Consider the following 25,663-nt stretch of genomic DNA (forward strand, 5'->3'; position numbering starts at 1 on the left):
TTTTGATCTTTTTTTTTTCTTTTTTTTTGCGCTTTGAGCAACACAAACAGAGTGCCATCTAGCTCCATTATAATCAAGAGAAGGCAGACAGCTCTAAAGCTGATATCTCCAGCACTCTGACAGCAAACGAAAAAATCTGTATTTTTGATTTTGGGGTGAACTGACCCTGTAAAGTTATATCTCTGACAAAGCACAGTGGAATAGGACTGGACACATACACACACAAATCAGATTAGTTCAGTAACTATGGATCAGGAATACATAAATATGTACCGCTCCAAAATGAATGCGGGTTCAGGTGTTATAATTTAGGATATGATGGATTGTAGGTGATGTGCTGATGGATGTGGGAGAGGAGAAAAGAAGAGTCCTTCAAAGAAATGAAAAGAAATCTCGAGGGAACAGAATGTCCTCTGCTGCAGATGACATTTTTATAATAAGAGATTTGCTAGGATTTGCACTTTTTTTTTTTGTATCCAATTATAAATCTCTGTGCTTTCTCTTTTGTACATAAACTCCAAACATAACAGACACCTACAGCTGTTGACATGCTATCGAGTCTGAGAAATACTAAAAGGTGCCATGACGTTTTTTATTACATGTCCATTACAGCAGCACAGAGTCTCAGGCACAAGGGTTTTTTCTTGAGATATAAGAATTTAGAAAACAGGTATATTAACATATTGTCACTTTTTTTTCTCTCTCAATATCCTCTAATAAAACATATGATAAAACTGTAAAAGAGACACAGGAGAGTCAAGCCAGGGAGGATGTACCGCAGGGTATAGTTTCCAATGTTGGCTGGGCTGTGTGGTACATGAAGAAAATTAATTTAATTACCCAGCCATATGACTCTCTTCTCTATATTAATGATGTAATAAAATAAATTAGATGACAAAAGTATTGATGTAACAACTCTATATTTGTGTCTTTTGCTCATTACTTTGCTTTAATGGATGCTGAACAACTGTCTTACACCACATATCCGTACTTGTACAGAGACACTAATTAAAAGGAAATAAGTACAATTTAATCACTAATGGCTGTAATTTTCAGAGCCATTTAAGCACAGGGTTTGTGACTGCTGTGACCAGCAGAGTCTTACAGATGGCAAGTGTCAAACATGTGTACTGAGCTTATTCCAGTAATAAAAACCAAGATTCTAAAAATGAATGACTCATATCAAATACTTTTTTCCTTTTTAGTCTTTAGGAATTTTTTTTATATCTTGAATCAGCTATGAAAATTGAGCCGGGCCATTAAATGTTGATAATGCAGGGTTTTTGACAGTTTATTATGACATCTACACCTGGGCATGTGTTTTGCCTCTTTATTTAAACTAATTAGGCTGCATCTGCTTACCAGCTTTTTGTTGTGTGTGTATTTGTTTCCTAATGAATTGTCTTGAAGACTTTTGTTTTGTCCAAAAATATGTTAAAAGCAAGCGTTTCATCCCCATCCCCATTTCTATATGTTTTAAGTGTAATCTGACAAAGGCTGAGCTCTACCAGAAAATAGGCATGTCATTTACATAGTTCATCCACGGACAGGAAGACAAACGTGAATCATTATCCATAACTTTCACCATCCGCATTTTTCATCAAGAGAAAGTATATAAAAGAGGATGTTCTGTGTTTAAAAATATCCACTACATCCCCACAAATTGGGCAGTGTTGAGGCAAAATGCAGAGAACCACTCTGGGACTGGCTGGCAAGCAGCATTAAAATTAGCGTTTAAAATACCCACTCGTCATACTAATAACCTAACTGGAAAGAATATATATTTATGAATGGAGGATCTGAATTCTTCCAGTTTGTGTGAATATGTTTTACACTGGAGGTTATGTTGCTTTGTGTGCGCCCACAAATCCTTCACCTTGAGTAAAAAATGAAAGATGAAATACTTGAATCTTCCCTGAGCAGCCACTGACTATTGTATATTCTGATTGTACTTATAGTGCATAAGGTGTTTAGCTGTCCATAGAACAAAACAAACATCGGATAGATGATGTCTTTCACAGAGGAAAGCTCCTGTAATTGGCAACCAGTTTATCCTGCTGTGTCCATTTTACAAAATTATTGTAACCCTCAAAGCATTCATAAAGCTTCTGTCTGAGGCTGGCATGTTTTTCAACCTGTGGTTAGCTTGTATGCTGATAGCATCTGAGACGCCTTCACAGTAATCCCCTGAATATCTGCAGTAACAACAGCAGTTTGGTATGTGCACACACCTACGCTACAGCAATAAATTCTATCCATCTTGACATTTTGACAACTACTACTTGATGCATCTGCAGCATTTGTTGTTTTAATTTATTGCTTTAAGTTGACGCCAGTGGAAGACAGACATAAAGACGACATACAATTTTGTTACATAAAAGTCTGTATTTATATAAAACATATTTTCCTTTTAGTGCATCTGTACACAATAACAAAATGAACAAAATGTAAACAGTGTTTGCGTAAAACATTTTACAAAGTAAACAGAAATAAAGACCGACTCTCAGAATATATGAGTCAGATGTGCATTGATAATAAGTGACCTGTATTGACCCCCAGACTATTTGTTCTTGTGTATGAGGTTCCCCATTCTGTGAATGAATCTCTCCAGCTTATTTTCATGGTGCCCTCGCGCAGCTCGAGTGATGTTGTTTTCAATAGCTGTCTCACCTTTGGGAAGGCCTTTGGTTTTTTCCTGAGAGTGTGCATTTCCAAAGCTGTGTGCAGAAAGCATGGAGTGTTTCTTTTCAAATGAGCAGAGAGGCTCAAATCTGCTGTAAATGCGAGTGTCTACGCCTCGTTCCTTGCTCCAGCTCGCTGAGTCAAGGAAAGGCCTTGCGCTTTTGTCATAAATGCTGCTTTTTTTCTCTGCAGCAGGTTTAGTGAGAGAGACTTGCGTTGGATTCTGGTGCTCCTCAGTTGTAAATCGCGGTCTTGACGATTTTAGCTGGTTGTCCTCCATCCGTGTCCCCTGGTGTTCTGACCGGATAGAGTTGGTTGTGCTTTGGTAAAGTTGTCTTCCTCCACGTGACATCCTCTCCTCATCCTCAGCTGTTATGGTGTCTGTGCTGCAGCCTGACTTCAGACTCGGCGTTTCAGCTGAATCCTCTTTTTTCTCTGGTATGTGGAGTAACGATTTTAATTTCTTGGAACTCTTCTTCAGGAAATGGTGGGAGCTGTGGGATTTACCTGACAAATCCTTGTTATTCACATCCAGGGCTGCTGCAGACACAGTCCTGGATGGCGGCTCCTGCCAAACAGGAGTACCAGGGCTCTTTGTACTTGTGATGCTCTTGACATCATAATGAGAGGCAGATCTCTGATCCTCTTTCAGATTTGACCCGTATCCTCCATTAGGTGCATGCATCCCTGCTGTGCCTCTGTTCACTTGCATCCTTGCAAATGCTCCATACATGTGACTGGAGGATTCATGTCCGTACTCAGTGTTTGATCTTGGATCTGCCACGCTGTGCCTTTTTTGCCAGCTGTCTGACAGGATGTCTGGGTTGGTGATCATGTGTCCACCTTTAGCTCGGCCTAAGCTGGCATATATGGAGTTGTAAGCGTTTCTACCAGGGCCGTAACCTGCATTATTCCGATCGTCATCCAAAATCTGCAGACTTTTCCTCTTTAACATGAACTCTTCATTACTCATTCTGTGTTCAGCTACTGCTACTGGATTCCACTGCATGGATGAGTAGTGCATAGGAGTGTTGTGTGTTGCTGAGGCGTTGACATTGGTGGAAGAGTTGTTAAAGTGCCTGTTTGGCTCTATGTGCTCTGGTATGGTGGACCTGAAAACAAGGGAAGACCTCATCCTTCCCTGCATGAAGGAGTTTGCTTTGTCCTGTGGTTCAAACTGGTCTAAATAATCACAAGAGTCCCCGTATGGGACGTCAGGGTGTTTGAGGTAGGACTCAATCCTCAATGTGCGCATAAACGACTTGGATGTATTTTCAAGTGTTGGCATGTTCTGCTGCATGGACAGAATCTGTTTGTCCTTGCCATTGTACGACTGCCGCATGTTTTGACCTCTGTGCATCTGTTGCACTTGTAAGTAATTATCCATGGGGTAATTGTTTCCGGTTTCTCTGGAGATATTCCAGTTGCTTGCTCTGGGCCTGATGTTCTGCGCCATTAATCCATCCTGAATCTCCCCAGCATAGCTGTGCCGTTTTAAGAAGTCCATTGTCTCTGCAGACTGAAATTGGGGTATGTGGTTTTGACCGCTGATCCCATTCTCATTCAAGGGCCTGAGCTCATGTTGTTCTTCTTCAAAGAGCCTCTCCTCGAGGTCTCTCACACCTAGTTTCCTCTCACAGGTCTTTCGATAGACTGTGTCCAGTGTGTGCCTCAACTGGTCCCTCCGCTCAATTTTGGGGGCGGAATGAGATTTTGGCAAAATCTGTCGTCCATGTGGCCCATTGCGTTGGAACAAACCCTCTGCTGGGCAGAGTTCAGCAGGCACATTTGACCGGGCGTAAAGTGTTCGAAACTCCTCATCGTAGGACCTCACCAGGTGGCCTGTGATGACCTGCACCATGCTCAGATGTATCTTCTCAAAAGACCACATGAAGCTGCGAACAAACACAAAAACATGGTGATTAATTAATTTAATGCAGAGAAAAGAGACTTGTGTGATTTATCACTCCATAAAATTGCTGCTTTATTTGTCAGGGTTCAAATTAATTTGTTATTCAGATGGATCAAAGAACTAGACACAAAGCAAAACAAGTATTATCATTTTAAAAACTTTCACTCCAGCTCATGTTGCCACATTTTCTAGAAAGTTAAATCAACTACTTCAAAAGGCCTCAATAAGAAATGATGACAGCAATTTTGCAGTAAATGCAATGATTTGCTTTATGAGTGTGTTTAGTTTATGTCTCAGTAGTCCCAACCACTGATCCTGTTTGATTTACCTGTATGAGCCATAAATCGCTGTGTGGCAGTCGACTAAAAGAAACTTCTGCTCCATCGCCCCATGAAATTTAGCTCCTGATCGACAGAGATAATCCTGACCTTTCACAGTGCGCACCCTCATGTTCTGTGGTTAGAGAGGTGACAGGAAAATGTCAGAAAAATATGTATCACGGTTAAATCTTGCAGCAGAAGTTAATAAGTATGTCAGTCATCAAATAAATGCCTGGAATGAACTGTGCAGTTAAACCTAAAGCTTTGATATATGTTGCATTTGTTGAGTTCCCAGTTTGCGGTTGCTGTTGTTGTTGCTGGCATGCAATATGCACTTAATGGGAAATTATAGGGTGTGTTTGAATCTGTAGCGTCTCTTGGGCAGAGAAATAATTAAGACTCCACCCGCAAAAACAGGAGAAACCAGGAGTGATATAAGACTTTTGAACAGTCAAGTCTTTACAAAGGTTATGTCATGAAAGACTCGATCAACATTTGCATCTTTGTATGCAAATAAATTCAGGGTCACAGCAAGCAAAGATAAAACTGCACAAAAAACATGCCAGTTTGCATCCCCTCAATAGCGTCCACTCTGTTTAAAGGAGTAGTTAAACATTTTGGGAAATTTGCTTATTTGTTTGCTTGCAGAAAGTTAAGATAAGAAGATCAATATCACTTTATACCAACCCGGTCTTACTACCAACTCGTCAAATACCGACGCTTGGTCAGTGGCCGTCATCAGATACTGTTGCACGGAGGCACCCTTTCATGGTGATATGAGAGACAGGGGGTGGCAGCAATGCTCAGAGCAAAGAGCAAGAAAGTCTGCATAGGGTGGGAGGAAGGGGAGCTTCAAACAAACTCCGGAGCACACTGTTTGTGCCCTGTGTGACACCAAAAGTGAGTAAAGTTATTTTAATAAAACAGTAGTGAGCTAGTTTGTGCAGCACTACATATGTCATGGATTGTTGAATTTCTTTAGTAACAAACGTAGATATTTTAAGCCAAATCATGATGTTTATTTTTCTAAACCTAAAGTTTATTTTGAAAAGGCTATGCATGCATTTAACAAGCGGAAACTACTCCTGTGAAAACTGAAGTTTACTTTAGGGACACAATGAATATAGTGTAAATTGACATGTTGTCTCTGAGCGTCCAAAGCTGGTGCTGGAGGGGTTCCTAGAGTGTCATAGTTTGACGTGTAAGGCCACTGACCAAGTGTCGGTAGAGAATGTGTTGCTGGTTAGCTTAGCTTAGCATGAGCAGGAAACAGGGGAACAGTTAGCATGATGCTTCCCAAAGGTAACAAAAATGCCTACCACAACCTCTAAAGCTCAGTAATTACCACTTTATATACTTTCTTTAGTTGTTGTTTAATTTGCATAACAAACAAAGTCTAAAAATGACAAACAGTGGTTTTAACAAGGTGTTATTGTTCTGTTTACCCTTAGGGAGAGTGTCCTTGTTTTTCTAGACTTAAGCTTTAAGCTAATATTCCCAGCTTTGTATTCACTGTATAAACATAAGGGTGGTATAAATCGTCTCATCTCATTCTCTGCACAGAATAAGTCAAGTCAGATTAATTTAAAGAGCACATTCAAACATTTGAAATGCTTCACAAAGAAATAAAAAACACAGGAACAATCAAATAAGGGAGAATATAAGTAAAATTAATGAGACCATACAATGTTTTGACAACATCATAACACAAAAAGCATTGCACAAACAACAAAATGAAACACAGGAGAAACCTGTGAAGCAGTGTGGTCAGGTATGTCATCCTGATGATTATTAAAAGGCGAAAGGAAAGAGATGGGTCTTACGATGGTTTTTAAATGTATCAATAGACGGGGGTGATCTCACTGTAAGTGGGAGACTATTCCACAGTTTAGGACCAACAACAGAAAATGCTCGATCACCTTTAGTTTTGAACTGAGTACGTGGAATAGAGAGCAGTGATTGGTCACCAGATCGGAGAGGTCGGGAGGTGGAATGAGTGTATTCCCCGAAGGTCAAACCTTTTTTAACATTAGACCCCTCAAAATATGCCATTCACAAATGTTATGCCAAAAACACACCGAGCAGCGGCAAAGTGTGGCCTGTGGAGAGCTTCCATGTAATGGAAAGCTACAGTGGCCAGTCCAAGTTGCAACCAGAGAATACCTGCAGCCAGTCGGTAAACAGAGTCATGTGACTCCTGCGACATGTTGACCTTTGTTACAATGAATTTCTTCCTGCCTAGACTCAAACACGCCTCCCAGCTGCAGAAGAATGTAATTATTGCAGGGAGTCGCACTTTGCCACTGCTTTATGTGTTTTTAGGCATTAGCTTCTTATGATGCTTCATGCTTCATTAGAAAACAACAACAACCACAAAAAGAAAGAAATTTAATAACTTTGCCAGATGTGTAACCGTAATGTTAGAATCACAAGTCAGTTCAAATTGATCGAATGTTTTATATCATATACTCACCCTGAGCTGTTGAATTTTGACATCTTGACTTTCAGCCATTGTGAGGAAACTTTTCAGATGGGAATCATCCAAAAGCACGTAAACAGGGACTCCACGTATAGAGGCATCGACAACTTCTTTGAATATATCTACGTCAGTGAACACATCCATCGCAATGCCAACGACCTGCAAGGACAAAGTGAATAGATCATCAGCAGTCCGATGTGCCAAAGACTGGAGTGCATTTAAGCCATTTGCACTTGTTCAACCTATGAATGACCTGTTGAAGAACACACACTGCCAGCTGTCATTTATGAACATGAATAATTAATGTCAGTCTGACAGCTGGAAAGTGATAAAAAACTCAAAGTGAAGCCAAAACCAAAACACTGTTATCGGACTAGTGATTTCACTGATATCAATACAGAATCAAAGGAGAAAAACAGAATAAACATTTTCATCTCTACAATTACTACAATATTTATTGATCCTAAATTCATTCATGTCACTCCTGGAACATGTTTCTGTGTATGACTACGCAGTGGAGTTAAAGCACTGAATGTTACGAAGAATCAACATCATACTGTGTTCCAGTAACATGTAATGAGCTCTCTGATGAAATCATGTCTAGCTTTATTATATACTGTTTGGACTCATTTCTTTCCTTCCTTTAGTTTCCTGTGTAGGAGGTTTTCTGCTCAGATGAACCATATGTTAGTCATTCTTAATCATGCAGCCAATGCAACATCCCCAAAATGGGTAAATTTAAAAAACATTATTCCACCCTCAAAAAGACAGGGTTTGCATCTCAGGTCATATTTATTGGCATTTATTTGGGATTTTTTTTTTCAACAGTGTACTGGTTGCAATTGCGTGGAAGAGAGGAAAGCCTTTCATTAGCTGTTTTTAGCTGATATTTTGTTCTCTCCAGAACGTTCCTGTTAGTCTGTTGCTGTTGAAGTTCACTTGATTTAAATAAGAGTCAGTGCAGCTGCAACAAGAGTGTAAAGACACCATAGAATACTAATTGTCTACTCACCACAATTTTGAGCCACAAAACTAGTTTGAGTCATCATGACACAATTTGAGGATTAACTGAGGCGTTAACTGTGTCAAGGATCTGACTCTACATATTAATGTAATTCCCACACTTCCATAATGGTAAGTTGCAAAACCAGATTTTGACCTCAACAACCCCAGCAGACACTCCTTACCCGTAGAAACTAAGAGCAACAAAGATGTGTGGACATGCCTTGAGGGCGAAAAGTGCTTATGACATACCTTAGAAGAACACAGATTAAACACAGTGGAAAATCAGTACGTCTGAGACATTTTGCTGCTCTGAGAGACAGCATTATCATTTTGTATGCCACATCAGAGCTTTTTTATTATTTTGTCTTAGTACATTGTTGCATGCAGTTTTCATTACCTGTCTTGCATCCTGAATATGCTTTCGGATCACCTCTTTGATGGTGGGGTTATTTTGTCTGGGTGGATGGAAGAGCAGATCTATATTTGTCTGAAGTTTGTCATGCATGACCTCCGGCCATCCCAAATCCAAATCTGGCGTGTCCACATCCGAGTGGACAGGCCAATACGTCCCTGAGGATGATTGGTTGTCTGGTGAGCCATTGATTTCCTCTGCGTGATTTTGAGGCGGGAGCTGCTCTGCGTTTTCAGTAATGAAGCGAAGCTCTTCCTCTGAGAGGAAGCTCCCGATACGCTCTCCCTTGAGGAACTCGAGGTAACTGTCTCTGCCGCCGCTCACCAGGCGATCAATTGCCAGGCGATATGCCTCCTTATAGTGGGGTTGGATAAACTCCTCTGATTTTAAGTCTCCCCTCAAGGACGACAGCAGGGAAAACTCTGGGGATTCCATCGCTCCACGCTGTTTCAGTAGCACCTGTCAAAGACAATGAAAATCAACGACATGATGTAAGAGGATCAGAGAACAAACATTACAGGGTGGGAAATGCTGAGAGACTGGCTCTGGTTTAGTGTAATGAGGCAAAGTGTAATGTAATACATGGAAAGGTTATAATGTTAAAGGTTCTGTGTGAGATACTCAGAACACTAACACAGTAGCAAACGCTATGCAAAAGCATAGCGCCCACCCTGCTATCCCCTCCCAGGTTAACACTGTAAGCTCTGTCGGCACTGTTACTGTTGTTAGCACTGTTCACCACTAGCCACTGGCTCAGCCACCTCCATGTTGAGAGCTGTGTGCAGACAATCCCAGCTCAGACTCTAAATATGCTCTGAATGGCACCTACAGCTCCTCTGAACTACAATAAAGTACACGTAATTCCAGCTGGCCTCCAACATTGTTAGATGTTGATATTTGGTTGAATTTAGGTTGTGACGTCGGGTAACCACACTTCAATTTCAGCACGACACTTAATGCCAGCGTCAATTTGACCAAGAACAAAACCCAACATCTGTAAAATGACGTAATGTTAGCGTCCACGCAATGTGAAATTCTAACATCATTACATATTTAAAATATTTTCGACCTTGTTTTAATTTCAGCCAATAAGTCTGGTGGCAGCTGGGATGCTGTTAAACTGTAACACAACACATGGAAAGGTTATACTGTTAACTGCTACAGTCTGAGCTGTTAAACACAAAAAGCTGCACTAATTAATTAAGTACATCACTTCCGTTTTCCATGGTATATATGAAACAAATGGGTGTTACAGTCTGTAACTTATTACAGTAAAGTGAAGACATTCCTGAGAAACCAAACAGGAACTAAGTGCTGATTAATTTAATGAATATCTAACTAGTGTTTCCTGAACACTGGATCACAGACTTTAAAGTAGATAATGATAAGATGAGAACAGAACAGATAAATACGCTGCCAGTGAACCAGTGTGTCATGTTTAGATATACTTAAAAGGCTATATTCGTCATAAATGGCAAAAAATATTGATAAACTAATTAATTTAAAAGTTAAAAAAAGTTATCCAGGAACTACGAATTAATTATCAGCTTGACTCAATCTTTACTCACCTCTTAGCAGTTGAACAGGACCTTGTGTGCCTACCTTTTTATAAAGGTTTTAGTATGTGTTTACATTGGGATTGGGTGTACCAGCTGTTGAGAGGCCTACGTTCTCCACTATGTTGGCTCTTTATTTCTACCCATAAGACCACTGTAACAGTAATACACAGCACCTTACCTGCCTGTTATTTCCACGTTATAAAAAAAATTAAATTTGCTTCCAACAAGCCACATCATGAAAATTGACTCATCATCACTGTCAGACGCTGAACCTGTTCAAAGTCAGGATTTAGACGATGCTTAGCTGTTAATGCCCAAGGGGAGAATGTTACTGTTGCACCTGTAGTTCACCTGAATTAAGGTGGAGTAAAACCGGTAAAAGTCAATGGCATGTTTCTTCCACATTCTGTAAGAGTTTTTTTTGTTGTATGTAAACGGGACTTTTACACTTTGATTCATCGACAGTGTGTTCTCATATGTCAAAATATGATGCGGTAGGTAGCATCCTGCGTCTGTCTCGGATTTTCTGGGACAGCTTGTCAACTTGCACTTGCTACATGAATTATGTCTTCTTAAAATACACTTTGTTTTCACAGGAAATGTACAGTTTCTGCTAGTCTTGAAATACATATACATAAAATGCCTCATTTTTACATTTATTTCCTTGAGTTTAGGCAACAAGAGCACATGTTAGGCTAAGAAAAAAACATCATGGCTTAGCCTATATTAAGTACAGGTTGTCACGTGACATTCATCACTACTGTAGCATGCTACACACTACTTCTACTACACTACGTTATTACAATTACACCACTGGGATGAAAGTCTAGACTTTGTTTGACCCATCCATCACCCCTCCTGCTCACCCTACAAGGACATTCTCGCTCTTTATACTACAGTAGTTGGTCCGGTGTGTTTCATAACACCAAGAAAGGTGCCTTTGTTTTTCAGCATCAGATGTCCACTGACAAACCGGCAGTATTGGATGGGTTCGGTTGTTGGCCTCTAACTGATGCCGCCTGATGTGTTTCAAACTGCCGTGAAAAGTGCCTTTGTGCTTTGGTATCTGAGTTGGAAAATGAGAACGGGCTGTCACAGGTCAACTAAAACCTTTGTTAATTAATGTCTTGAAAAAGAGGACTAAAAATGCAGCTTATATGCGTTACAATAATTCACCGAATAGAAAGACACAAACTCTTGTGAAGCAAGGTTGTGGAAAAGTCTTCATAGAGTATGGAACCTGTCTTAAGATTTAATTTCACTACTTTGATTTAAAACACTGTGAAATAATGTGATATTTGACATTACAAATCAAACCTCACTGGTTGAAAGTCAGACAGAGACAGGTGACATTTTAAATATTCAAGCTTGTCACTTTAGTGTCTGTTACATCTGAATGTCAAGAGAGCTGAGAAACAAGTTAACTCTGTGATTTATGGTGGTTATATGACACCGGAAACTTTGTGTGAACTTCTACTTTCAGGTGAGTTTAACACTGCCGGTATTATGTAGAAAATGTTCACTAAAAATGAGTCCCCATAACTAGCCCCAATGTCCTCTTATTTTTCAGGTATATTATGCTCTCTTATAGACTCTGCTGCTGTTCTATCTCATGTTTACATCATCAAAGATTCTTTGAGGTCTGCATTAACTCTGCCAAACTGTTAAAGAAATATAGAGCGGCTGTTGTTGCAGCATATCTAATCATAACCTACACTGCACTCCATAACCTTGTACAAACAGCATATTTACTTAAACAATTTATCACACACCTCCCGCTGTTCAGAGAATTCATTTGGAAACCAAAGCACTTCATATTCTCACAGAGCCGCTGCTTCTTTCTGAACACGCGTCATAGCTACGTTATCTTCTGCTCAGCAACAGTAACTTACATTTGGATTGTGACCTTTGTGAAAATCCTCTTGACTGCTCCCAGAATATCCTTTTTAGTTTTATATATGTTCAGCTTGTGCTCAATATTTGGAGAGACTGCCAGCTGGAAGAAACAAAGACGAGGAGGTGTCTCAACATGATAAGCAGTCTGCAGATGGAGGGTGTGGATTCCAGTTTTGACATGCAAATGCTCTGGCTCGAAACTTGCTCACAGGCAGCCATAAACCTGTTTGAGACATTTAGCCACTCCCCTCCTCCCTTCAGGGACAAAGTGCACACTGACGAAAATCAAGATAATGACAGACATAAAGAGGCTTTGATGAATGCTTCAGGGATAATGACTGGACCTCATCAAGACTTTCAGTCCCGTGCTGTGAAATTTACCCAAACTGAGACAATAATGTGTGATTTTGCTTCAACAGTCATGTGCTTTGTCTTTCTTAAACTGCAACAGGGGGCAAAATCAATTTATAGGACCATTTCAAATGACACACTTGTGTTGCATGCAGACATTCCTCAAAAACATGATGCCCACAAACCTAAATAAACTTAAATAAACCCAGGATCATTAGTCACTTTCATCTCTCTTCAGATGTGGCTGAAATATCAGGGTGGACCTACCCAAACTGTGGTGGCGACACAGCTGTTCTGGCATCTGTAGGGAGAGAAAAAAGCACTTAGATGTCCTCATAGGCAGGAACGCTCAGACGTTTAACACGCTGGAGGTTTAGTGAGTTTTCTTCCATTACCTTTGCCTTATTTTGTGAAATCTTACACACAGGAGGACTGAATAAAACACAAGTGTATTCATGCGTCATATTGGTGACATCGGGCATTCTTCTTGTCTGGTCAGCTTTCACTACGCCTCTTGAGAAACTGGCTCATTATGTAACATCTGCGATCTTGCAGGGAAAAGCTGTGATGACTAAAGTCATTTCACAAGAACTACAACAAGTCACTTGAAAGCTAAAGGCACAAGCAGGGTTAGTTTGACCATGCTCAGTGGCTGACATTCTCACACTATAGAAAAATATATCGTTAAATGAGACATGTTTGTCGTGCTCATGAATATCTGGTTTGCATTTATTGTGCAGAAAATGCTGCGGGTGGCTTTTCAGGAAGGCACAAAATGACTAATTTTGCGAAACACATGAGACATGGGTGTGTCGCAATGTGTCACACTGTGACTGTTAATATTTTTACAGTAGATGTTGTGCATTTGTGCAAAGTTTAATATGTTTTAGACAGATTCAATTTTAAGTTTTCTACCTTTTTTTCACTTTTATGTGTTTGATTTGTCGTTCACTGTGTTCAAAGGCACATATTGTTATGGTAAACATTTCCACTGCTGACACACACTGCACAGATACATTCAGAAAACTGTGAAGGCAATTACACGTTTTCTTTTGAGAAGCCTTCAGGAAACCTTTCTACACAAGCACAATTCATATCTTATCATTGGACCGTGGTTTTCCTGTCATTCTATTCACGAGATAAGCAACACTTTGAAAAAGTTAACTTGAGATTCTGAAGGATGTTGCTACAGGTACAAATTTGCTATAATGAAAATATAAAATTGAAAACAACAAATATGTAATAGATCCTCAAGTCATTTTTACTGGAGATGGATTTTTCTTTTCTTTAGCTGTTACTTTTTCATTTATTGCGCCTGTGTGTGAAAGTTTTCTTCAATCCACCCCTTAAAATTAAATATCACTTCTTCAGAAGTGTTAATCAGACACCAGCGCTCTCCGTGAGGCACCAGTGTGACATTAGGAATGTTTTAACCTTCCAGTGGTGGAGAAACTCAAGTGTTTGGCCGTTATCCAGCTTCAGAGAATCTCTACAATCAGCCCCAAAGCATTTCTCAGGTCAGTCCAGGTTTGTGTGTGGACTATCCTGAGGCTCTAAATAACATTTGGTTAAACGACACCAGCCCTCACACTGACTGTGACACACACACTGACCTCACCACTAACTGCTTGGACATGCAAACACACACTGCACAGGTGATTTTCACAGACACTTCCAATCTGTAGCTTCTGGCTGAGAGAGAGCTAAAACATTCAAGGAATGTCTGAATGAAAGGAACTGTTTGACATTTTAGGAAATACACTTATGCACTGAGTTAGATGAGACGTTCAGTATAACTCATTTTGGTTTGCTGGATATGAAGTTACAGCCAGCAGCAGGTTACCAATCCAATCACCAGAAAAAATATTGGCACTGCACATTTCTGCAAACCAGGAATATGTTTGTACATTATTATGTAGAGGATACATTCAAACTTTATGTTTCTTTATGTTTGAACATTGCTGTGGTTAACAAGTGGTTAAACCATTTGGTTATGTTTAGGAAAAGAACATGCTTTGGCTTTAAATACCTTTAAATCAGCTTGCAGCTGGAAATGATGTCTCTGCAAAAAACAACTTTTTGTGGCACAGTCCAGCTGGAAAAGCAGCGACAGGTTAATAAAACATAACTGGTTTTGTTGTCTGTTGCTCTCAAACAGTGGTTTGCAGTCGCCTACAGTTCACAACCTGTTACGCCATCCACCATCCTCTCCACCCACTGATGACTAAGACAGCTCAGAACTATGTCACCTCAGAAACGTTGATAAGAAACATAGCTTCTTTGTTTTGCAGAAATGTACAATGCCAGCATTTTCTTCTGGTGACTGGGCTGGGCTAGCTTAGCTTAGCATTATGAGTGGAAGTCAGGGGTAACAAAATGCTCCTTAAACTCATGAATTTACATTTGGTATCTCGTTTGCTTATCTGTACAAAAAACTGAGTGTAAAAACAACAGTTCACCTTTATTCTAAGCTAACCAGCTGCTGGAGGTAGCTCATATTTACAGTCAGTGAAAGTGGTATTCGCAATAAGCACTGATCAAAAATGTCACACTATTCCTTTAACTTTCCTCTGTCAAACATTGAAGACTTCACGCATTCATCTCCTCTAAGCTAGACTACTGTAATGCACTTTTTGCCAGTCTTCCCCAAAAAACTGTGGGACCACCCCAACTTAATAAAAATGCTGCAGCCAGGGGGATGAGAAATACCAAACATATCACTTGGATGACTTCACTGGCTTCAAATAGAATAAAGAACTCATTTCAAATTATTGCTCACTGTTTACAAATCTCTCAATGATCTAGCTCTTGAATACATTTCTGACCATTTCTGAGCGTACAACCCCTACAGAACTCTCAGATCGTCAGACACTGGTCCCCTAACTGCACCCAGGATCAGCAGTAAATCTTTATTATTATGAGCCAACTCTGAGCACACTGCGAGATGATATAGGATTATCACAACTGTGTTGTGTTTTAAAAGCAAGTTTAAGACTTACCTGTTCTCTCTGGCTTATGGGAAGCTAGTGCCTCCATCTCTCTATCTGTCTTAGTCTACTGGATGCCCCAATATGACCTGTATGAAACCCAGCTGTGTTGTTACTTTGAAATTTTGTGATTAACATGTTATCTGTGGTCTTAGCAGAGGAGATTAAGGTTGGTTGCAAAGAGCTGCCTGTTGGGTAATTTGAGTAATTAGCATATAAAACAATAATTAATTACCAAAAAATGGAAATGGCTATAATTTTGCTCCTGATTAACTTAGAAAGTTAATCTAAAAGTCTAATTCCATGTTTGTGATGTCCTGAAATCCATCTGTTACCATGGTGCAGTCATGCAACCTTTCCTAATTAGCATAATTTATGTAACAAATATGCTCAAAATCAGGAAATAGATAGATTTTGGCCTTTAGTCAACTTAGAAAGGTCCAGAAATCCATCTTTTGCCATAACTAAATCATGCAACCTTTCCTCAGTAGCATAATAAGTAGGTGTGTAACTGCACACAAAGAGACCGCGACATGAAAGACAGAATGGCAACAGGAGTGTGGATGTTTGTGACACAGTTTTGGTCTGAGTTTCAGAGCTGCTAATAATGAGGTGTTTCTAACATTAGCTGGTGTGCAAAGAAGTTTACATACCTGCAATGCTCAGTATAACCAACTATGACCAGTTCTAAGAATCCACAAAACTCAGTCGATTCTGAGTTACATACGCCAACAATCAAACAGTCCCACTAATCTTTATGAGATTTTAGTTCAAAATGAATTTTTGAGGGTGACAAGCTTTGCTAAAAAATGCAAATCATCTGTTTCTGTCTTTAGAAAATAACAAGTTTTATCAATTTATAATGTGAACATTTACCAGACTTGTGTATTCATATATAAATATGTATCACTCACTCATGACTTGCCAGAACTTTTTTTAAGTCTTCCTCAGACATTGACTCATATTTCACGTGACACTCGGAGGACCTTTATCTTCCATATTGTCGGACTTCTCTTAATCAATATTCACTGAAATAAAGAGGACCATCTCTTTGGAACAACCTTCTTCCATCTCTTCAATCATCATCTACATTATTGTTTATTCAAAAAACAAAGACTTGCAAAGACACGTCATTTAATTTGTTTGCATTTTTTTAATTTGTAAATTGTAAATCTTTAACATTTTTGTGTTACTTCTTAGTCTGGAACTTTTATTCAATTATGCAGTCTTTGTTTGTATTCTTTTTTTATGTATGATTGCTGTTATATAATGAGAGAGGTGTCTCCATAAGCCATTTTTGGCTTCTAACTTCTACTACACAATGATTTAGCTTTTAATTTCTTTTTCCTGTATTTTCCAAACATGCATGTGCAAATTAACTTGACTAAACTAAAACAATCAAACAGCCAAATTACTTAATTTGAGCCAATATTTGACCACTTTTTAATTTTCATTGAATATGATGTTGTTATTGCTGATTATGCTAACGAGGCCATGGTGAGGCTAGAAATTCTTTTATATTATATTACTATATTATTATATATTCTTTTTCTTTTATATGCACTATGCAGAGCATTATAATAACTTAATCTGAGAAGTCTGACAAGTCAAAACAATTTTTGATTCTGTTCTTGTTAGCTGATAATGAGCTAATTATGCTAATTACACAAATTGCCCAACAAGCAACTTTTAGCAAACAAGTTGAATTTCATCCAGTGGGCCGATAGATGACATGTCAGTCAAAAAAGTTCAAAGTAAACACTATAACTGGGTCCTAGAAAGTTCCAGCAGACTATCCGTCTTTCTTTGGGTCTGTGTGGGTGCACGTGAAATTAATTATCTTTATGATTTTCTTTCTTTTTATGGATATTTAAATATGTGTTCATATTTGTTGTATGTGAAGCACAGCAGGGTTAAATTGTTTGCATTGTGCAATATAATAAAAATGACTTTGAGCCTCCAACAGAGTGAAATCATCTAATAACAGACCATCATGTTTTTATTTTAGCTCCACAGTGTGTTAAATCACAGACAGTGATTAGACTCCAGCCACTCCAGAGTCACCAAACTCTGTCAATCATAAGTGTTCAAAGACTATTAATAGATTATTAATAGATTATTATCATTTCACTTGTGCAAGTTTGTTTTTCTTTTCTTTTTTTTTAATCAATTGATTAAATCTACTCATGGGAAGTACAGTCAATTTAATGAATGTCTGCTATATACGAGAGCTAATTTCTTCTTTTCGGGCAGATACATAGTCAGGAAATTAAATCTATTGTTATTGTCATAGTATAATAATTAAGCCAAAGTAGTTTAATGAGATAAAATTTATTTGCAGATATATTTAGTAGATATTTGCTGTGATCTAATTACACCTTTCTGTTCTCGCCCACTATCTTCCAAATTACTCATTTATTGAGGAAGATTTCACAGGAAACTATATCAGTGCAGTCATTATGCTCTATCCATCAGTGTAACACTCTGGCACTCTGTTCCTTTCTTAAGACTGAAACACCTCCGGAGTTTCCACGGTGGCTTCACCTGAAAGGATCCATGAAGAACAAGATATGTGTGTCATTGTTAAGTTTGTGTCTTGAGTCTGGGTGTGTGTAGATAAAGTAACGTATGCGCTAAGTCACAGGGAGTTTCTTTTCCTGAAGCGACGTCCATGTGAGTCACCTTTTGTGACACCCAATCTCTCCTCAGCTCCTCGGGCAATCCTCGGCTCCTGCTGGCAAATCTGAGCAAGTGACATGTTGTTCTGGTGTTGTGAAGTGTCTCTAATAGGCTAAACGCAGCACTGACGTAGTGATAAGCATCAGCATGACCTGAGTGAACATAAAATGGGCCCACTAAAGGGACCGATCTGTCTCAAAGGCACTTAATAATCTTTTAGCTTGCCAACATGTCCTTGTTTTCAAATTCTTTTTGTGACTCTAAAACACACTCAGTCATTCATCCTCCATCACTGAAATCAACACTCCAGATGATGATGATGTTTAAGCGACATAGTAGCATGTTCACATAAAAGCTGACATCAAAGGTGTCAGCTGATGTAAATTACAGGCTTAACTGTAAATACTGGATGTGAATGTCTGTGCTGAAGCACCCATTTAAACAGGAAGGGGAGTTGTTTAAACAGTTCATTACACATGCTGATAACACCTTGTTACATGGTTTGTATGATGAGGATTTTAGTTCTTAAATAAGGAAGTAATAAATGTGCGAGACCACAGCAATCAAACTATGCCTGCCACTTCCCAGATGTCAGGTGTGCAGGTATGGTGCCCTTCAAATATATGTGGTCAACATGTAGACTATCGGTTAATCGTAACCTGTATCAGACTTTATATCTGTTTTACTTGACTATGTAAAAATATTATGCCACAGAAATGTGTTGTTTGCAGTAACCTAGCTCAGTGGGTAGAGTGGGTGTCCTGTTTACAAAGGCAGTGTCCTTGTTTTCTTTGTCGCAACCAGGGATCTGAGGGTCTGTGGCCCTTTGTTGCATGTCATCACCCCTCTCTCTTCCCTTTCACACTTCATACTGTCCTGTCTAATAAAGGCAAAAAAAGCCATAAAAATAATCTTTAAAAGAAAATCTGCCGTAACTACAAAGCAGACTTGAAAACCAAGCCAAAGCTAACTAGACAGATAAATTAAGTGAACTATAGCATGTAACCAGGGTTCGAACCCTGGGGTGGGGGAGCCCTCCTGTGCAGATTTTGCATGTTCTCACCATGTCAGCGTGGGTTTTCTCCAGGTACTCCAGCTTCCTCCCACAGTCCAAAGATATGCAGGTTAATTGGTGGCTCTAAATTGTCCGTAGGTGTGAATGTGAGTGTGAATTGTTGTCTGTCTCTATGTGTCAGCCCTGTGATGTGTCTGGCGACCTGTCCAGGGTGTACCCCACCTCTCGCCCAATGTCAGCTGGGATAGGCTCCAGCCCCACGTGACCCCTGACAGGATAATCAGTTACAGAAAATGAAAGAATGGAGGAATATCATGTAAATGCAAGATTATGAGATAGCCACGGTTAGCCTCAGCTAATACTTAAGCTAGGTTTGTTATGATTTTCCCTATAGTTGTTATCTGCAGGGGGGTAATGCTGCAAGAGTGCACAGTTATGTTGCTTTGCCACTTCTTTTCTCCAAGTGAAAGAATAGAATATTCACAGTTTGCATAATCCGATAGAAATTTCTGTACTGTTTTTATTTTTGAATATTCAATCATCTCTAAGGCGATTGTCATACAAGACAGATAATAAAAACACAAGGAATGGTCTGGTTATCATATTGACATTAAAGAATCATGTTTCAATCATGTTGACTGATTCCCGACAACAATTCATGCATTGAGTGACACGTAAGGAAAGAAATTCCACATTAAAGGTTGCCCATAACTGTGAACTTGTAAAGATAAAGGGCAACAAAACATTCTTTCATTTTGTAGTTATGGTTGACTTATGCACATACATTAGTGTACATAAACATGTCACTGTAAGAACAGTGGTAACTTAACTTTTGAAATGAGCCACATTTGAAATGTGCCGTATCATGGGTGCGCTCTGGTGCCTAAACAAATAGCACCACACCCTTGGTTATCTGTAAATGAAATATATCTATATTGATGAAATGACAATTTGGTGTTAAACATGATTAATAAGGTGGCAGAAGGTGATTAAATCAATTCATGATGAGAAGAAAAAAATGCACTAGATGATAATCTGACTAAATAAAAATCTCTTCATTTCACAGCATATTTTTAACTAAATATTTCACAGTGTAAATGACTTACATCTGTCTGCATTTATCTAACTTCTTTTTGTAAAAAGATGTTTTTAATTCAGTGCAACATCTGCTCATGCTGTTGTTCTGTGCTGTATTGCCAGGTAGTCACACCCCCTTCAGTCTCACCAGGAGCAGAATAATGGTTGTGGCTGCAGTTGGAGATTGATAAAAAACATCCTATTTTTGGTTTTCACACAGTGAGAGTGGTGCTTTCTCACAGCGATACCAGCTCGTGCTGTCAGACTACACCGTTCTCCAGCTGGGAATTCTTGTTTAGAGAGCAGAACTTCAAAGCACCCCACTGACACTGAAGCCGTCAGAGAGCAGGTCCAGCCCTATGTGGCTCCTCTAACACCCACAGGTTTTGTCCCTGTACTTCTCTCTTCTACAGTAAACATCAATCCTTCTGTACTGCAGTTGACACTTTCAAAGCGTTCAGTGTCTGTAAAATAAACAAGGTTGTAGGACATGTTGGTGACCACGTCTAAAGCGAAAAGTGTTCTTTAAACCGCCTCACTTGAAGGCAGGATGAAAAGCCTGCTGCCACATCCGTCTGTTGCATCACAATTCCTCTCTTATCTCTCTGCAAGGACTCTGTGGATTTTTTTCACATCTCTGTAGTCCGTCTAACACTATAAACTAGTAGTTCCAAACCTTTCTTGTCTTAAGGACTCTGTGGCTTTTTGCATGTCTCTGTAGTCTCCTTAATACTACAAACCAGTGGGTCTAAAGCGCTTTTGTCTCAGGGACTCTAAATTGAAACACATAAGGCCGCAGACCCCCATTTGATAAGATATCTCTTCATGTATCTCCACCTGACAAGATTTTGGTTGTTTGAAATGATTAAGATCATAATTTTGAAGTTGTCAGTTATAGTTGAGGAGATAACAGAGAAGGAAGTGAATACTATCCTCAGAATAGTCACTCTTATGACTCTTAATCTCACTGGGCTCACTTCTATAGTCAATGAAATAGTAAAAAATAAATATTCCCCATTTGTCTGGGAACCCCTTGAAAGACCCTCAAGGACTGCTGGTTGAGAACCACTGTCATAAACCACTGTGCACTGCAGTGTTTTCCAATCTGCTTTCAAACTTGTGGATTTTATTGTTTCACCAGTAGCTGAATGCCCCTCACCAACGCAGCCCATTGCAATTTTCTCAGGGCTTTCTCAGGGCTGTTTTTGATCTGAACCACAGTGTTACCTCTCTCAGTGACAGTTTACCGGCTCCGAACCGTAGTTGGGAACATGCTGGCTGATTAACATTAATTTTACCTTAGCTCATTATTAGCTGCTAACTAGCTTCTAGCAGCCCGGATCACTCTGCAGAGGGAAGGATGGCGAGGCGTTCAGGTGCCGTTTACCAACAATGGCTTTATTGCAGTCTTCACCACAACTCATGAGGTTTAACAGTAGTCCTGAGCTTCTCTAGACACTGAATCCTGCTGACTATCATCAGTCTCTGCTGCCTGCTGTCTTCACCATGACTCCCTGAGAAAGCTGCCTCCCTCCATACACATGAAGCACACCATGAAGTATACATCACATCCTCTCAGGTTACCCATAAGGCCACCGCCCTTAAAGAGGAAAAAAGAATGAGCCGGTAACAACAGCGTGTAAAACGATGAATGATACGACTTCTCCTCAAAAGTGAAGCCAAAAAAATCTTTTTCGCCCCCTGGTGGCTGGCTGCAGTATAGGTCATGAGTCGAGCCAAAACCTCAAAGTACTACAGATGGTTACTGGCATTTTAGGTAGTTATCATGCCGCTATATTTTGTTCTGAGTGTCGGATTTTTAATAAGTTCGGTTTTAATTTGTGTTTTTGATGTTATAAAAAGGGATCATGATTGGTCGGATGGGTGTATAGGTAGGAACTCAATAACGCGGAGATGGGTACTACGCAGACTCTGGCTCCAAATGACGTCACCAAAGCAAGATGGCAGTGGCCATATCTGGGATATTTTATTTTGTGTCGTCCATATATATAGTCTACAGTCTGCTTGCTGAGAGAACACACATTTGGACAGTCTCCCTCAACAGGTATTAATCGTGTTGCTCATGGTTGTAGTGACGCACGTATTTGTGTGAAGAATAAAGTGGGCAAGCACGTCGGATTGTCTGTTTCAGAAAGTCGGCGTAGGAGGGGCTCAGACAATGTTGGCCTATCCGTCAGACAAGCTCTTTGTTTGAAGCATACTCTGACCCCAACCTCTTCGACCATTCAGGAAGAGTAGCCACTTCAGCGACAAGGACACGAATCCTCACTGGCTGCCTACACGCTAACACTAAACACTTTGATCTTTAAAATGCACAAAGATAGCTTGAATGCCAGAGAGTATGCGTATAGCTGCTTCCCTCCAGCCATCAGCCCACCATGTTAATAATTAAACAAAAGCATCATACATCATAAATGTCTCATGAATGTTATTTCACAGGTTTGCTGTAACAGGTTTGTGTTAGTCATGTCCCACTGGGCAGAGGGCACCTGTCTGTCTGTGAGTTTATTTCATCTGGAGAGATTGAGAGAGAAACAATAAAGGAACATTACACACATTATGGACAAGAATTGCAAAAGTATAAAACTGTTTAAAAGATGCTTTCACTAAATATACTCAAAGGAATTTGTTCATAATATGCTGCTGTAGCCCAAGGGAGAATCAACCTTTAAAATCTTAACAGTGAGGAAAGTGAAAGTGGAGCTCAGCGCTCTGCTGAATTAACAACTGCAGAGCTCACAGAAAGTGAGTGATGTTATGACTCATCTAAACCCTCTGCATACAATAACCTCAAACTAAAGCAAACAAAGCCAATGATCTTATGACACTGATCATTCCCGGAAGCCTTGAAACACTGCTGTCTTAGTAAATACACAATTTCAGACATTGCTCTACAGCCATACAGCTGTATTTTTTACTTATTCTCATAAGCTCCGATGTGAGGACTTTGCAAAGGGCATCTGAATCAAAACAGAACATTCAAAGATATTGTATTGAATCACATCTAAATCAGACATTTTCAAAAAGGGGAGAAGGCAATAAATACTGGATCCATGGTGTCTTAAAAGTGATTATGTCTGCATTTACTATGGGAGTATGAACTGCAGGTTGAAGCAAATAATGTGCATTTATTTAATCATCAGAATTACATATAAATTGTGCTGAGGAAGAACACTGCTCAGTAATATTTGATAGCCGTGTTCTTCAAAATCAACCACTGCAAGTACTGCAGTCATAAAAAGCCCCAATCACTTCAAGCATTGAGAACTCAAGATTAAATTTTCTGTAAGCCCAAGAACACACAAACAACAGAACACAATATCTTTCATCTTAAATATTGTTTCTAGACTCTTAATAATCCTCCTAAGACGAGTGCATCTTCGACTTCCTGATGACTTTTACTGTGTGGAAACAGATCAAAGAGAACTGACTTGTGTTTCTCGTAGTCTCACAATATAATTATGACTGTATCGTGTAATTATGAGATCTTTATCTCTTGGTTGTCGGAAACACCTTTGAATTGTGTTTTCTTTGATTAATGCATGTGTTTAAGTGAGCGTTAGTGAAAACACAAATTAAATAATGTAAGTTCGTGATGTGTTCACAGCACAGGAGTCTCTGGGTTTCTGTGTGTTTACATGGATGACTCATTTGTACTTTGAATAATCTAGCAAATTAAGAAATATTTCATTCCCTATCTCTTTGTGCAAGTGATTATGGACAAAATTTATATTCAACAACTTACTTTCATTTTCATTTTCTTGTTTGAAAATGGATCATGACTCATACAATGTTACTTACTAATCCATGCTTAGGGTCTACTCTTTTGACGGCTCTATTGATGGCTTACCAAGACAGCTGCGTCAGTTCATTGGGATCAAAGGTTTATTGTGCTGAAAAATGCACCCACAAAGAGCTTCCTGTCCATATCTTTAGACATGCTATTCAAGTTTAAAGCTAAAAAAACCCCAACTTTTTCTTTACAAACATGCAAAAGAATCAATGCTGCACTTCTTACTGGTTAACAAACAATATTAACAATTACTAGTCCATACCCATTGAGTACAGCATACCATACCATGACTTTGTCATACCAAAAATTAGAAAAAAAAACAAAACATTTGGCCACAGGGGGAGCCACAGCTCTCCAATAATGAAGGGGTCCCCTCAGATTATGTGTGGTCATATGCCTACAAAGTTGTGTGGTGATCAGTGAAACACTTGAGATGTTATACACCTTTATGTGATGAGCCACGCCCTCTGCAATATTCATAGCCTTATAGAAGCTCAGTTTTAGTAAGTTTTCCAACTTTTGCCAAGAGGGAACTTTAGATATTGGTCCCTAGATTATGTTCACAGAGTTTCATGCAGATCGGTCAAACTTCCTAGGAAGAGATCGATTTGAAGTGTTTTTCAAAAAAATCAAAATGGCGGGAAATCTGTATAACTGGAAGTTATGGGTTCTTGAGGCCAATTTGTTCCTCATGAGGAGAGCCGTCTCTGTGCAAAGTTTCACGTCTCTACGACATACGGGGCATGAGATATGCCCATTCAAAGTTTACAATTTCAATCGGTTGCTATAGTGCCCCCCTTTGGCCAATTGATGTAATATTGCTTCATTCGCATCCTCCCATGACCCTCTACCACTGTGCCAAATTTCACATGGATTGATCAAGTCAGTGAGGAGAAAAACGTGAAACAGTTTTAATCAAGCAACATTTCGGTCCTCTGGACCTTCATCAAGCAGGGAATGGTAAAGTAAAAGATAAAATGAAGATAATACATGGAAATTAAATTCAATAAGATAGCAATGAAATAGACAGGCAGCTCAGATAAAGTCAGGATATGCTTTACAAAAGAAGTGTGTTTTAGGAGACTCATTCATTCATTCTTTTTCATAACCGCTTACTGTTGAGGGTTGCTGGGGGGCTGGAGCCTATCCCTGCTGACAGTGGGTGAAAGGAGGGGTACACCCTGGACAGGTCACCAGACTATCACAGGGCTGAGACATAGAGACAGACAACCATTCACACTGACATTAACCTAACCTGAATGTCTTTGGACTGTGGGAGGAAGCAGGAGTACCCAGAGAAAATCCACACTGACACAGGTAGAACATACAAACTCCACACAGAAAGGCTCCCCCTCCCTGGTTTGAACCAGGAACCCGGTTGCTGTGAGGCGACAGTGCTAACCACTGCAACACCATGCCGCCCAACAGTGACTCAGTCAGCCCTGTATCCTCGGGCAGGTCATTCCAGAGCCTCG

At 39.6% G+C, this 25,663-nt stretch overlaps 1 protein-coding gene across 1 annotated transcript; it reads right to left on the reverse strand.

Annotated features, from left to right (window-relative positions):
- Positions 1-743: 743 nt before the first annotated feature.
- fam83b (family with sequence similarity 83 member B) lies at positions 744-12,428 on the reverse strand. Its single transcript, XM_050071970.1, has 5 exons — positions 12,262-12,428; positions 8,796-9,269; positions 7,388-7,552; positions 4,923-5,047; positions 744-4,577 (listed from the first exon to the last, which is right to left on the reverse strand). The coding sequence occupies exons 2-5, from the start codon at positions 9,243-9,245 to the stop codon at positions 2,561-2,563; spliced, it is 2,757 nt and encodes a 918-aa protein (XP_049927927.1). The 5' UTR covers positions 9,246-9,269; positions 12,262-12,428; the 3' UTR covers positions 744-2,560.
- Positions 12,429-25,663: the final 13,235 nt, after the last annotated feature.

This window comes from Epinephelus moara, chromosome 19, assembly GCF_006386435.1.
Source record: "Epinephelus moara isolate mb chromosome 19, YSFRI_EMoa_1.0, whole genome shotgun sequence".
Lineage (NCBI taxonomy): Eukaryota > Metazoa > Chordata > Actinopteri > Perciformes > Serranidae > Epinephelus > Epinephelus moara.

Bases quoted from the DNA above. Each gene is read 5' to 3' on its own strand.
- fam83b (XM_050071970.1), bottom strand. From the start codon at position 9,245: ATGGAATCCCCAGAGTTTTCCCTGCTGTCGTCCTTGAGGGGAGACTTA. The intron at 5,048-7,387 runs GTGAGTATATGA...CTCTAACCACAG, and splicing joins TCAAAATTCAACAGCTCAGG to AACATGAGGGTGCGCACTGT. The intron at 4,578-4,922 runs GTAAATCAAACA...GTTTGTTCGCAG, and splicing joins GCGATTTATGGCTCATACAG to CTTCATGTGGTCTTTTGAGA.